Raw genomic sequence first — 16,067 nt, 5'->3', positions numbered from 1 at the left:
GTAGAGTTATAGTCATTAGATTGTGAGCGAGGGGGTTCGAAGCAGGGCCTCCTGCGCAACAGAAGAGCGCATTAGCCCACTTAGCCAAAGCAACTCCTCAGGTCTCATGCAAGGTTGCTCATCACCTGAACACGCTCGCTGCATGCACGCCCACACACTGAATGAACAGTTCCCTCTTCTGGCCATCTTGACAAATGACACAAATTGTAAAGTCTGTAATCAAAGTACCATGGTTGTTAGAGAATGTAACTCTTTATTGAATACAGTACGTGTAGATCCCAGTGGAACCTACCTCTATATACTTTACATTGCACCTGGTAACCTTCCCTAGTCAAAGTAAATCAGATCAAGGACAGGTATTTGACAAATGGTTTAACACACCTCCATGTATTGTCTATATCAGGGCTATTCAAACCTGGGCCTCAAGATCTACTAACTACAGAACTGCTGGTTTTCATCCTTCCCCTCTAATCAGGGACTGATTCAGACCTGGTCAGTGGATTATCTGGCCAATTAATAACATGCTTGTTATTTCTGTGTCTAGATCAGGTTACGGTTAAGCACTTTGTGACAAATGTTTTTGTAAAAAGCACTATACTTTGATATATTGATCAGTGAGAAGAGGGACAGAAGGGGAAAAGAGGAATCCAGCAGTACTGTGGAGGGACCTGGAGGGGCTGGAGTTGAATAGTCCTGGTCTATAGCATGTCTGTAGCTCCGTACAGTACAGTCATTTCACCACTGCATGCCCCGTCAAAATTACCCAGAAGAACGGACGGACACCTGCCCACAGAACAAGGAACTCACCAGAATGATACAGTCATCTTTGACCAAGATTAACATGGCTGCTCGTCCACAGAACAGCAGCAGGGATGTAGTGGAGTGGAAACACACCTAAACACAGACTACACCACTGGTTTATTTTGTGAATAGTGTTGATAACACACCTGGCTGTTACCCCAAATTAGCATTGTTACCTGTAGTGTTTATGTTACTCTCTCTGTTATCTCAACCAGCTACAGTGTTTAGCCACCTTCATGTTTTTCTACAACTACATCCCTGTAGCAGAGACACAAAAACAGAACACACAACAGAAAGACTTTAGTAACACACATGCAAAGTTTCCTATTTTAACAGAAGTGTAGTTAAGAGTTTGTTTCATACAGAGAGTGACGTGATGAGGGATGGATGGCGGAAAGTGATGCAGTTGGACAAGCTGAAAGACAAACTCATTAACACACCATTAACTCTTCTTGAGCTGCACTGTTGGTTAAGGGCTTGTAAGTAAGCATTTCACGGTAAGGTCTACACCTGTTGTATTCGCCGCATGTGACAAATAAAGTTTGATTTGATTTGAAACCAGTCAGACACTTCAGTGAGTCAAGTCAACTCATTAACATCGCCCCCAACCCATGGTTGGGAAATGAACAACGTTTGAATATATACAATATATTACACACACACACACACACACACACACACACACACACACACACACACACACACACACACACACTCACACACACACACACGTACATTTACACAAATGATCCATACCTGGTCAAATGCAAAAGCACGTACTGCAATGATGCCATTATGATATGAATATGTTAAAGGCATAGTTCACCCCAAACTATACATTTAGCTTTCAGTGAAATAGGTTAAATATCCCTTAACATGCCAACAGAGTTGTGTGCTCAGCCTGAAACCTAAATCGAGGCTTCTCTAGTTAGGAGTCTGCCCTTAGAGTATGGTTATGTTGTAACATATAGTAACTATGGTACCCAGGCTGACTAAAGAACGTATCTTATCACCTAACTTGTATTCATGTCAGACCCGTAGCACTCGAGGACAGCAGCAATAGGTACCTTTGATTAAACTTAGGCTAGGTTTAGAATGGCTTTTTCATATCTCATCAAGTTAAAACCCTCCTGCTTTCTGCTTAAACAGAGCTGAATTTTGATCAACTCCCCAAACGAAACGCCTGGATATTCAACAACAAATAACCTAAAACAAACAGCTGTTTGGGAATATCAAGGTTGAAAAATAGGTTAGGCAAGATAGTCCGGTCTTGGGGCAGAAACAGCAATAATCTCTCTACCTGGGCAGAGCCCTCCAGAAGGTGAATAAAATCATCTCTCTACCTGGGCAGAGCCCTCCAGAAGGTGAATAAAATAATCTCTCTACCTGGGCAGAGCCCTCCAGAAGGTGAATAAAATCATCTCTCTACCTGGGCAGAGCCCTCCAGAAGGTGAATAAAAACTCTTCCCACGCACTCCACCCCGAATTCCAGCTCCACCTCTCTGGTCGCAGCTACAGAGTACCTAAGGTTAAAAGAAATATGGCCAAGGGCTCTTTTATTCCGAATGCAACTTAACAAAATGTTGGACTAATTGCACTTTAGCACTTGCACTTCATCATGTAGCCCTTTACTTGAACACGCTATCATAAGGCCTACATACCACTATCTTAAAACAATGTTACATATGTAGTCCTTATGACAGTGTTCAACTAAAGCCTAATGGGTACATGAGTGAAGACTGCTGGGTAGTGGAGTTCTACATCAAGACGTTGCCGCGAGTGTCAGGCAGTCGTAGTCCCACCAGGCCTCCTCCCACCAGTACAGCCGACGCCAGCAGGATGGGGATGGTCTTTGTGATGCCAACCAGAGAGCCGAAGATCAGGTTCCCCAACACCGCTGCCAGCTTACACATGGCATTACAGAACCCAAAACCTGTACCCCTGGAGAAGAAAAGGAGGGCAGAGGAGAGAGTCAAGGATGGAGGGTGTGTGTTTGTGTGTGTCGTGCCTGCATGCGTGTTGTACCCACCTCCTGTCAGTCGGGTAGAACTCAGCAGTAACAACGTCCAGGGAGTTCCAGGCTGATATACTGAGGCCGTTATAGAGACACAGCATGAAGATCATCATAGACTCACTTGTCCCAAACCACAGGAAGAAACAACTGATGCCTGACAGCACCATGGAGCCCCCTGGAGGAGAAAACATGCTATTACACATCAGATCACAACACAAGACATGATAACAGATTACAAATACATTCTCTTTTTGGTGATACATTTTTTATTTCATTTCATAGGTACCAATACGTAAAAGCCCAGGGGGACAGTCACACAATTGAACATTTGTCTGAATATGAAATACATACTCTGTATGAAGTATAATGTCAAAAACTTACCCCAGCATGCTCAGGCGCCCTATCTTGTCCATGAGAAGGGCGGAGACTATGTTGCCGGGCAACACGGCGAGCGTCCCCAGGAAGTTGACAAAGTAGACCCAGTAGGCGCTGTAGTCATCATCAAAGGTCATCTGACAGCCGGTCTTGTTGTGGTGGAACGAACTGTTGATCACCCTCGACCCCACAAGCTTAGAATCGTCAATATCTGGAGAGAAAGACAAAGGGAGAAATAGAGAATCAGACAAGTGTACTATTTTGACTCCTTTATGTTCTGTTTGTCTGGCAGGTGAACTTTCTGAATGGACACTGTGCTGGGTTTATACTTATTATCGAATGCTGCTTCCACGGGCCTTTAACTCTCTTTATTAACTCATGTTTGTCCCCTATCGTTCAGACATGGTCTCAGCCTGCCTCTTGTGATTGTCTCTTCTCTTGATGAAGGGAAGGTAGAACAGGGCCGGGGGGTCAGAAATATGGTCCGTCTGCAGTTTTTCAAACCATTGTCTATTGAATTTGTAGTCTTTACGGGGTCATGTTGCACTTCCTAAGGCTTCCACTAGATGTCAACAGTCTTTAGAACCTTGTTTGAGGATTCTATTGTGAATTTGAAGGGAATAACAGCCCAAGGAAGAAGGTGTCCCATTATAAGGCGTGGGCTCAGTCACGCGCAAGGACTTGGGAGCGAGCTGAGTTCATATTCACTCCTAAAGAGAACGGATAGGTCCGGGCTGAATTGTATTGAAGATATATGTTAAAAACAACCTAAAGATTGATTCTATACATCGTTTGACATGTTTCTACAAACTGTAGTATAACTTTTTTGACTTTTCATCTGGACTAAGTAAGCACGCGTGTTATGGATTTGGATAGTGAACCTAACGCGCGAACAAAATTGATGTATTTGGACAACATTTATTGTGGAGTTGGGGTTCCTGGGAGTGCCTTCTGATGAAGATAATCAAAGGTAAGTGAATATTTATAATGTAATTTCTTAGTTTTATTGACTCCAAGATGGCGGGGTTTTGTTTGCTAGTTGTTGGTGTCTTCTGGGCTGTACTCAGATTATAGCAAATTGTGCTTTCACAGGGTGAACCATTTTTTGAAATCTGACAAAGCGGTAGCATTTAGGAGAAGTCTATCTATAATTCTGTGCATAACACTTGTATATTGATCAAAGTTTATGATGAGTATTTCTGTAATATGTGTGCTCATTGCTCATTCACCAGAGGGTTTGGAGGGAAAACATTTCAGAACATTACGCGCCAATGTAAAATGGGGTTTTTGGATATAAATATGAACTTTATCGAGCAAAACATACATGTATTGTGTAACATGAAGTCCTATGAGTGCCATCTGATGAAGATCATCAAAGGTTAGTGAATATTTTAGCTGTACTTTTGGTTTTTGTGGTGCATCTAGTTGCTTAGAAAATGGCTGTGTGGTTTTTCTTGTGGAGTTTATGTCCTAACATAATCTAATTTTATGCTTTCTCCATAAAGCCTTTTTGAAATCAGACAATCTGGTTGGATTAACGAGAGTCTTATCTTTAAAATGGTGTAAAATAGTTAATTGTTTGAGAAAATGGAATTCTGAGATTTTAGCTGTTTTGAATTTGGCGCTCTGATTTTCCACTGGCTGTTGTCAAAATCAATCCCGTTAACGGGATCCTATCTCGAAGGGGTCCTCAACAGGTTAAAATAACTGTCCACATTTACTTTTCCTCGGCCAACAAGACGAGTAAGGAACAGCAAAATCACTAGCCTATGTCAATCCACTATATTAGAAAAGTTTAGGCTACCTAGTCTATTGGTCAGCTCTTTGAGAAAGACATGTCATATTCCAAACAGACAGTTGTGGGACAATAGATCCCAAATTCAAACAAGCAGTAGGCCTAGGATACATAAAAAAATATGTTAAAAAGCAACAGATCAGAAGCTTTAGTTTAAAATATGATTTATTCACATTAGAAGCGCAACAATGCGAACAAGGCAGTAGACTACACGTAAATGTTCTTTCCATAATCCAATTATCGAGAAAATACAGTCAAAAGCAGATGAGAGTGGTTTGATGTGAAAGAGATGAAAATATCTGTTTAGAAAGAGAGGAGATCTAATAGGCTAGTGAAACAAGTTAAGACATGCCTCATAATATCTATTAAAACGTTCAGGTTTAAAAAAATGAAGTATATGTTTTCAAAATGCATACTGCCGAAGTGGTGTGATGCGCTGATGAAGCCTGCCTCTCGTTGCTGTTTGATGCCAAGTTCAACACAACTGGGAACTCGGAAATCTCAGACTTCTGACAGTGGGTTCAAGACAACTGGAAAAAAAAAAATTCTAACTCAGGAACTTGGGCCTCTTCCTAAAGCTCTGACTTTCCAACCTGAAGATCACTGACGTCATGATTTCACATCATATTTTTCAGAGTTCCCAGATGTCTTGAAAGCACCACAAGATGCTGTAGCAGCAGCTCTAGTGGAGTCTGACAGATTTTCCACTTAAAGGCTCTGTATCTGTATGCTGTACGAGTGTGATAAAAAAGATACATAACAAATATACTGTACACGCGCCAATTTAATTCCACTAAATTATGCAAATTAACCAATAGACCGATAAGCATGACCAGTCAAATGTATTTCTATCGACTGGTATTTCCATCAAAGAACAGGCTAAAAATTATTATTTCACAATGGGATTTTTTCTTCTTCTCCCAGACAATTGGCCGGCTTCAATTTTATCAGCTATGACAAAAGCCATTACTGGCTAATGGAAACCCTGGAGCATACATGCATGTGTGTGTGAGTGTGTGTGGACTCACCTGTGTTATAAAAGAAGGCTTCTATGAAGGTGCAGTTCTTGAATAATGAGCCCACTGTTGACACGTCGTCAAAGTAACAGTTCTGAAACGTAGAGTCTATAAAGGTGACGGACTTCAACTTCATACTGATGAACCTAGAGAGGAGAGGAGAGGAGAGGAGAGGAGAGGAGAGGAGAGGAGAGGAGAGGAGAGGAGAGGAGAGGAGAGGAGAGGAGAGGAGAGGAGAGGAGAGGAGAGGAGAGGAGAGGAGAGGAGAGGAGAGGAGAGGAGAATAAGAATAAAGAAGATGAATACAGTAAAGAAAAATCAATTGTACCATCAACACTTATTTTTGGTCTACCCAAAGCAGAGGAGTTGAGGTAGTGATCGAGCAAATAAAAGGTTGATGATATCCCCTCCAGTACCCAGCGGTGTGAGACCACTAGCTGGGAGAACAGCCTAGCCTGTACACTGACTCAGCCCTTTCTATCCAATAGAGATAAGGATACATGTTATACTGTACTGGACTTGACTGATTAAACACTTCACAAAACAAAGACGAAACGCAAGTCCACAGGCCAGTATTGTTGTATACAAACACACACACATTTAACCAGGGGTTTCTAGTGGAAGGGGTGGAGTACGTCAACATGTTCCTGTGATATTGTGTGTCTGATATGTCCCAGTTTGTTTCTCTTATCCACCCCTACAGCTCCTGTATTAGCTCCTGCCTCTGATCTAATCTAATATACCTGGATGTACAGTTGAAGTCGGAAGTTTACATACACTTAGGTTGGAGTCATTAAAACTCGTTTTTCAACCACTCCACAAATTTCTTGTTAACAAACTATAGTTTTGATGAGTGTGTTTACACTCATCAGTTTCTGAAACACATTGAGACATTATTTTACTCTAAGAGAGGATACCCTTTTTTGTTTCAACTCCTCAAATTGAGCCAAGACAGACCCTGCTAAAACGTGAGTATCAATGAACATTGATTCTGGAAAATGAATGTTTCGTTTCTGTACTGCTAGCCACACTGTTAAACTAGCTCTCTAGTCTGTGTTGAATAAATGTGCAATGAGCATAAAAAACTATTATATAAGGAATTTGCAACTTGTGTTTTTTTGAGTAATAAGGTAGGCTACTTGATTTCAACATGTGAACAAAGTGGACAGGCTAGCATGCTATTCAAATAGTTGGAGACGGACAGAAGGTTGTGCTCATAACAATTCAACTTTTCTACCTTATTAGCTAGCAAATACATCCAAGTTGGATAAACTAAATATAAAGATTAGCTGGCAACTCACTAGCAGGTGGCCTTGTGCTTGAGAGATTGTTTATGAGACCTGTGTTAATGTTCTATAATGCCTGCTACCAGAAGTTAGTCATTATTAGTGGATGTGCATTGAGCATGGTTCTGGTTACATTTGTAAACAAATGGGCATTTTCATAGACAGACTTGAAAGCCAGATCAGTGATTATTGCAAAAAAAAGCAGGTTAAACTATTTAGATAAAATCATTACATTATTAGTGGGTCTTATGGTTGTGGAAGACTTATATTCAGCCTAGGTTTAATTACACAAGCCCTGAATTCATTAGATTATTGCTGACTGTTTGAAATGCTGTGCTTTTGACCTTTAATTGTAAAGAAAAGCTTATTTAGAGAGAACATTTAAAAACTTGAGATATATATTGTGAATCGGCAATTAAGTTTGAAAAAATCCAGATATGATTTTTATGCCATATCGCCTGGACCTAGTGTCTATAGGTGCGTGTGTGTTTATGAATGTGTATATGTATGTATGTGTGTTTGTGTGGTGTCATTATGCATGTGTGTGTGTTATGTGTCTGTGTAAGTACAGTACGTAGTGTATAATAATGTGAGTGGGTTTTGTGTGAGTGTGTCAGTGTGTCAGTGTAGTGTGTGTGAGTGACTGTGTACATAGTGTGTATATATAGTCCTCTGTCTGTGTGTGTGTGTGTGTGTGTGTGTGTGTGTGTGTGTGTGTGTGTGTGTGTGTGTGTGTGTGTGTGTGTGTGTGTGTGTGTGTGTGTGTGTGTGTGTGTGTGTGTGTGTGTGTGTGTGTGTGTGTATATAGATTCCGTGCAAGATAGGGTCAATGCAGATAGTCCAGGTAACCATTAGTTAACTATTTAGCAGTCTTATGGCTATGTCACATGTGCAGCCAGAGGAAAAAACTCTAGACCACCTTTACTCCACACATAGCGATGCATACAAAGCTCTCCCTCGCCCTTCATTTGACAAATCTGACCATAATTATATCCTCCTGATTCCTGCTTACAAGCAAAAACTAAAGCAGGAAGTACCAGTGACTCGCTTAATACGGAAGTGGTCAGATGACGCAAATGCTACGCTACAGGACTGTTTTGCTAGCACAGACTGGAATATGTTCTGGGATTCATCCAATGGCATTGAGGAGTATACCACCTCAGTCATCGGCTTCATAAATAAGTGCATCGACAACATCATCATCCCCAAAGTGACAGTATGTACATATCCCAACCAGAAGCCATGGATTACAGGCAAAATCGTCATCGAGCTAAAGGCTAGAGCTGCCGCTTTCAAGGAGCGGGACACTAATCCGGACACTTGTAAGAAATCCCGCTATGCCCTCAGACGAACCATCAAACAAGCAAAGCGTCAATACAAGATTAAGATTGAATCCTACACCAGGCTCTGACGCTCGTCGGATGTGGCAGGACTTGAAAACCATTACGGACTACAAAGGGAAACCCAGACGCGAGCTGCCCAGTGACACGAGCCTACCAGACGTGCTAAATGCCTTTTATGCTCGCTTCGCGGTGTTGGATTCAACGTTTTGAACTTTGAGATATTAAATAAATGATAGGAAAGAAGCGTAGAATCAAAGGAGAAAAAGACTGGGCCTCTGTAGAAAGACAGATAGCTGTGGAATGTGTTGGGGGACGGGAGCAGAGCACCGTGTTGATACAGGAAAGACAGATGGACATCTGTGGATAAGATAAAGAAGGGGTTGAGGTCAGGAGGTGAAGACAGGTCACCTGAAGGGAGTAATAAGGGTTTGGTATCTTGTTACTCTTTTCCTGTTAAAGGCAATGGTATTGCTGTTGTGATTAGTTGTGTAGTTTTGGGTACCGGTAGTTAGGAGTACGGCAAACACCTTATTTCTTTGGTTCCTCAATATACATTTACCATATTACAATGTAGGCTATGTGTTACAGCACTATTTTTGGTGTCCCCATCAGGAACTGCTCTTGAGAAAATGTAATGTAATTGTCCCCTCCAAAGTTGATATCAGATTTTCGCCCCTGGATGAGACCCACGAGACGCTCTCGGGATTTATAAGGCATAAACATAATTGTGTTGTGTTTTTTAACTCATTATCTTTCAGTCAAAAAGTTTTTTTATTTGAAAGGGATGTGCTCATTCGTTAATTGACCGACTACATTTTTGTAGAATCGTTAGTCTAATCAGCATAGCTATAAGTTTACTGAATAAATAAAATTTAGCATCCCATGTAGCCCAGAGTAATCTACATGAGTACAGCTAAATATCTAATTAATTCATACGCGGTGCTGTGATCTCAGCGGGATGAAACGTGTTGATCAGGTGTCCCACTCCAACAGCGACAGCAGTTACATCGAGGCCACAGCATGCGCAAATACCTACAACGTTTGAAGTTCAGAAACGTGACACCTTTTAAGTTCCCTCAAATATACAAACGTGAAGCCTGTTTATTAATGATCTCGTATTATATTCATGTCGTAGCATACATAGCAAATATTTATAGTTATTGGTGAGCTAATCTAATGTGAGTACGGTTCGATACACATTTCAAATCTACATGTATCCTACTGTAAACCGAGCAAAGATCACGGGGATAGCCCACTCACAATACACTGGGTTTGCGTCAAAGAGATTAAGTCAAAATAAAGTATAAAGACGGGGGAAAAAATACTCACCGACTACAGAAAATGGGCAGTTCATTACAGCATCGCAGGGAGCCAGCTGTGTGCTATTTCCAGTCGATATTCCCAAGTTTCCCTCGCGACACAGGAATGTAGGTAGTTAGGGTTCTTTCTCTTTTCTCCCGCTCTCCTCTCCTCCACGATGCAACCGTGCCTCTGCAGTACTCAAAGAAAGAGGAGAGGACCCTGAGAGAGAAAGAGCGAGGGAGAAAGAGAGAGGGGATGGGGGGTGTGCTGTATATGAGGGACTAGGAAGAATGAAATCAATAATCGTATACCAGTGAAGTGGGTAATCCCGTGTAATGGAACAATCTGTATGGCATCTGATGCTGGGGAGAGTTGGGTGTTGGAGGGAACACTGTCGGTTACGTTGCGAGTATATTAAAAAATAAAGAAATAAAATGAGGCCGATAAGAGGATAGGCTGCAACATCGAACAGCTGGCCTTGAGGTCAAAAGATAACAACTACATAAATTATCAGACTGGTTGTGCATTCTTTTTACAATTTGTTTAAGTAGACCTATTCAAATTGTCTGAAACTCAATCTGAATCATACAATTTGCGAATGAGTCTTATTTAAAGTGTATTCGTCATACACCGTGATGATGTATAACAATGATGTATACAAATATATTTTGAGAGAAGTCACTCCAGCAGGCTGGCCACTACTATGCTGATGGAGTCTCCATGCTGCCTACATAATATAGTAAGTAAGCTTCAGAATGACAGTAGGAGAGTATCCCTGCAGCTCAGTTCTAGGAGTGAGTCGGTTAGACCGTGTGTAGGAGCTATCCATGGGGCTGAAACGCCCTTCAGAAGGCTATGCTGTTCAGTCAACAACACATCTATTACACTGACAAAAATATAAATGCAAGGGGGGGTGCGTGTGCGTGTTTCTTTTTTCTTTCTTTTTTAGGGCCCCAGAAGAGGTCCCCAGAGACTTGTGGGTAAAAAATCCCATCATCCCCAAAAAGCACCATACTATTGTGTGCTTGGCTGAACAACAGCCATTATCAACTCTGCTGAATGGATCCCCTTCTCCTCTTTTATCATATTTTTTTCACTGTTTTTCTCCTCTCAGAAATAACCATTGGAGAGAGAAATCTCAAGTAGAGGAAGGAAGCCCGGAAGGTCCTCCCTTTTTTTCAAACTCAAATGAAAATGCTAATACATTTGCATTTATATTCACCAGCTGCTGTTTCATCCACGGTTTGAAGTTAACCCACACACTATCCACAGATGCGCACACACACACACCATGTGTACACACACAAACTCTCTCACACACACACACCATGCACAAACACACATACAGACACACACTCATGTCTCTCCTGCCACTAATTGCTCCAGCATCATTAAAATAATATGAGCTGTGTAACGTGTCCATGTTAGAAGTCAGGCTCTGGGCAGCTGGTGTGTTTCACAGCGTCTTTATTAGACATCCTGCTCCTTTTGATTTGATCAACCCACCCACTGTCCTACCTCATCCACCACCACCCCCTTTCCTATGGCACATGGCCATAAACACGTACAATACATGCCACGCAGCAATATTGCCAGCTATAGCCCATAAATCTAGATTATACAGAGATACAGATAAAGAGAGTTGTAGTCCATAGAGATACAAATAGAGATTGAAAGAGAGAAAGACAGAGAGAAAGACACAGAGAGAGAAAGACACAGAGAGAGAAAGACACAGAGAGAAAGACAGAGAGAGAGAAAGACAGAGAGAGAGAAAGACAGAGAGAGAGAGAGAGAGGCATTTCTTGTGCGTCCAGAATGACATGGGGCCTGAGACCATCAAGTTCAGCTCCTCTATTACCGTCTGAATAGTCTCTCTCTCTCTCTCTCTCTCTCTCTCTCAGCCGTTCCTGACACGCAGAGGTATGACTGCTGCACTATCCCCAAACACACACACACAAACAGCCACGCCCACACACAGCAACGCCCACAGACAAACTACTTTCACACTTCATTCATATCCCTAATAAATGTTTATAGCACTTTCTAATGAAGTCGATGATATTAACAAAAACATTTTCTTTCCAACAACTCACTTTTATTTTCCAGTAGTTCAAATTCCATTACTTCAATAGAACATTGACATTTCCAAAATGGTTCCTGGAGGCCCTGAGGCCAGCATGTGTAGGTGATAGTCTTAAAGCTGCTTCATCACTGCTATGGAATTTAATTGATGACTAATTACATGGTTTAGTGGGCAAATCATTCCATTCAGATAAGTCTGAAAACAAAAGGTTGTTTAACAAGGTCAGCTTTAGCATGCATCTCTTTATTCTTCACTATAATTACACACTCCAATCATCTCGCTTCTCCCCTCCCGATAAGGCCGTGTGTGTGTGTGTGTGTGTGTGTGTGTGTGTGTGTGTGTGTGTGTGTGTGTGTGTGTGTGTGTGTGTGTGTGTGTGTGTGTGTGTGTGTGTGTGTGTGAGAGAGAGAGAGTAGGCTTGAAATGCTGCATAGGAGGCCATTTTTTAAAAGGGATGCTGACACACACACACACACACACACAACACAACACAACACCTGTGGGTGTAAAGAGAGTGGGCAATAATTACACATTGTTGGTCCTCGTTTGCCAAAAACTCTTCATGTCTCTCTTTACTTCCAACCCACCACACTCACATAGTCACTGTACATAATGAACAAATAACAATGTAAAACTTACACAACTCTCAATCCATCAAACTAAAGAGTTCCAGGTCATCACTACCATTAGCTTCATCATAACTGCAGCCTTCAGAAATCCTATATCCTTTATGAAAACCAGTTCATGTATATAAAGCTCTCCATTCTTTAATACGTCCATATATCACCTCTCCATATGTTGATATTGCCAGTGTGTTTGATCTCTGTTCATCTGTGAATGGGGTTTTCCTTCCACTTGATGTGAAGAGGAAGCTTCCAGCAGGTCACCTCTGACTCTGTGATACTGTAATGTGTGCACTAAACTGACAGACACAGGCCTCTTGGGATGAGACAACCATCTGATGTTGCAAGAGCGTTCCGAACACATTTTGTCTGTTATTTAACGTTGAGGGAACGTTAGGAGAAGATTCCTGTAATGTTTTCTCTCAGAACCATTTCTGTTGCTCCCACATTTTGTTGCGCCAGTATGTTCTAAAAACATTCCTGGGACATTGTGTTATAACATTAATTGGAAACCTAGGGAAATGTTCTACGGTGGTTGTTACAGATGTTTTAGTGAATGTTAGAACATTCTAAGGATATTTCATTTAAATCATAAACAAAACATTGTTTGAATGATCCATCATTCCCTATCCTCCTTCAACAGTTCCCAGAACAGGGCCTAAAAAAAAGAGCCTCTGAAGGTTGAGTTATGCATACGCCACATTAAGTAGCATGTATTTGATGTATTTGATACTGTCACGAACCGGTCATCACAATGCCATTCCACTAACTACACTCCATTCATTACCACAAGCCCGTTCTCCCCAATTAAGGTGTCACCAACCTCCTATGTTGAGGACATGCTATGAATGAAGACACAGAGAACTTACACGGACTTACAGACACAGAGAAACATTACAATGCTTCAAATACACAGTCTCCCCGCATATATTTGTCATTGAACGCCTGTGAGGCTGGATACAATTTTTATTTGAATGTGCATCTTGAAGAAAAACGCTTATTCAAGCTCCTTCAGGAAAGTTCCATGACAACAAATGATTCACTCCGATTCATATCCAACCCTGTGATCTTTAGCATCACCGCATTTTCTAAACGTGGACGAGAGAGGATACTTTTGCCCAAGAGCCTCCTGGCTCTTCAAATGCCAAAATGTCACGCCGCTCCCAGTTGTCCTCCAGACAGAGAGAGATTGACGTCAGCAGCTACTAGTCCAGAAATAAAAACAAATATACTTTAACAGATGCAAGGATAAACCTGCCTAATTGTATGTGTTGCTTAGATTAATTGGCTAATCTTATGGCCACTATACTGTACGTAAACATCAGTGGAGGCTGGGGACTTGAAAAATTGAGGAGGATGGGAGACCCACGGTATCGGCGCAGAATGCACAGAGACATCAAAGTGTGGTTCAAAATTCGTCAAAGAGCAATTATTTTAACCTAAAGCATTTAATAAAGTTATTTACAGTACAATATTATGAGGAATGGGAATGAGAGGGCTACTTACACCGTTTTGGGAAGGGATCACAGCAGTGATTGAATGAGGGTATGAGGCATGAGCTGAGGTGTTCGGAGGCTTGACTGAACACCTCAAAAGAGGCTTAACTCTGAACACCTCAAACCTGTCAAACTGCAGCATCCTTATATGTGTTTATATCAATTATATTTAGACTATATTAGGAGGGGGATTTCCTCTACCCAAACACATAGACAACAACTGATAGACAATAGAACTCACAGGGCTGAGCTTGCTTTATTCATGTTTGCATCATGCAGACCTATGCAACTGTAGGACGTATACAATATTTATTCACATCTGTCATCACTATTATGTTGATTGATTAATTCCAGTTAATCATTTTGGATTGAAAACATATAGGCAGCCAGCCCCCAATTTTGAAAATAAAACAAATTTGATCACATTCACAAATGTACTGCGTCAACCTCTCTCTTTAATATTTTAATGGATGATGCGATGGAAGCTATCAAATCATTCTGAATTGATTTCGACATCCCAGAAAAGACAGTAGAAAGTTCCATATGTTCAGCAAGTAAAGCATTGTAACGTGCAATTACCGCTGCAAGCTCCTTGTAGTTGCCCTTGTTAGAGGAACTTTCCCTCTCGTCGTGTCCTCTAAAAAACGCAGTGGTGTTGATAAGCAGCTTGAGAACATCCCTGTTTCTTCTTACTTCCTTTGTCATGATCAATGCATCTTTTTCTCAGAAACTTGAATCTAATCAAAACGGAACGATTTGATTAGTGTAATGTTAGCTAGCTACATAGTTGTCTTTGTATCATAGTTGTCTTTGTCTTTGTATCAAAGATAGAGGTGTAGTACAGAGAAACTATCGAGGTTAGCTAGCCAGCTACATTTTCAAACAAAGTCATGAACGCAGCCACTGCTAGCTGGCCAACTTTACCAGCTAGCAGTACTGTATCATTTTAGTCAATAAGATTTTTGCAACGTAAGCTTAACTTTCTGAACATTCGAGATGTGTAGTCCACTTGTGTAGCTAGCAGGACTGACTTTGTGTTAGCTAGCCAACGTTTAATTACTTCTGCGTTATGAAAGGAACTAGACACGGACACGTATGATCCATTGGTAGTTTGTTGTAACCAAGTATTGGTGCTAACCGTGTGTTATTGGATGCTAGCATGCTAGTTAGCTACGGCGTCATAGGATACGGTGCACTGGGTGGGTTTTGCGGAAGAATACTGCACCAAGTTATCTAGCTGAATAAACTAAGTTTGAGCCTATTCCTGAAACATTGAACCACTGTAGTTTACATCAATTATAATTTCTAAAGTGGAAGTGGGAAGAGTTATATCTGAGTGTTTCAGTGAAAGGTTAGTGAGGGAGGCCCTGCTCCCTCGCTTCCCCAGTTGTTTAGTTAATTTTCATTCCAATCTCCTTTGCATTAGCGTAGCCTCTTCTGTAGCCTGTCAACGATCAGTCTGTCTATCCCTGTTCTCTCCTCTCTGCACAGGCCATACAAATGCTTCACACCGCGTGGCTGCTGCCACTCTAACCTGGTGGTCCCAGCGCGCACGACCCACGTGGAGTTCCAGGTCTCCGGCAGCCTCTGGAACTGCCGGTCTGCGGCCAACAAGGCAGAGTTCATCTCAGCCTATGCTACCCTCCAGTCCCTCGACTTCTTGGCACTGACGGAAACATTACCACAGAAAACACTGCTACTCCTACTGCTCTCTCCTCGTCTGACCACGTGTTCTCGCATACCCCAAGAGCATCTGGTCAGCGGGGTGTTGGCACTGGAATCCTCATCTCTCCCAAGTGGACATTCTCTCTTTCTCCCCTGACCCATCTGTCTATCTCCTCCTTTGAATTCCATGCTGTCACAGTCACTAGCCCATTCACGCTTAACATCCTTATCATTTATCGCTCTCCAGGTTCCCTTGGAGAGTATTCAT

General features: G+C 41.7%; 1 protein-coding gene across 1 annotated transcript; it reads right to left on the bottom strand.

Annotated features, from left to right (window-relative positions):
• Positions 1-233: 233 nt before the first annotated feature.
• On the bottom strand, positions 234-10,518 carry LOC106567836 (synaptic vesicle glycoprotein 2C). Its single transcript, XM_014137614.2, has 5 exons — positions 9,960-10,518; positions 6,014-6,147; positions 3,197-3,401; positions 2,831-2,990; positions 234-2,742 (listed from the first exon to the last, which is right to left on the bottom strand). The coding sequence occupies exons 2-4, from the start codon at positions 6,135-6,137 to the stop codon at positions 2,933-2,935; spliced, it is 387 nt and encodes a 128-aa protein (XP_013993089.1). The 5' UTR covers positions 6,138-6,147; positions 9,960-10,518; the 3' UTR covers positions 234-2,742; positions 2,831-2,932.
• Positions 10,519-16,067: the final 5,549 nt, after the last annotated feature.

This window comes from Salmo salar, chromosome ssa01 (assembly GCF_905237065.1).
Source record: "Salmo salar chromosome ssa01, Ssal_v3.1, whole genome shotgun sequence".
NCBI classification, from domain to species: domain Eukaryota; kingdom Metazoa; phylum Chordata; class Actinopteri; order Salmoniformes; family Salmonidae; genus Salmo; species Salmo salar.
This window is presented reverse-complemented; position numbering and strand designations above follow the sequence as displayed.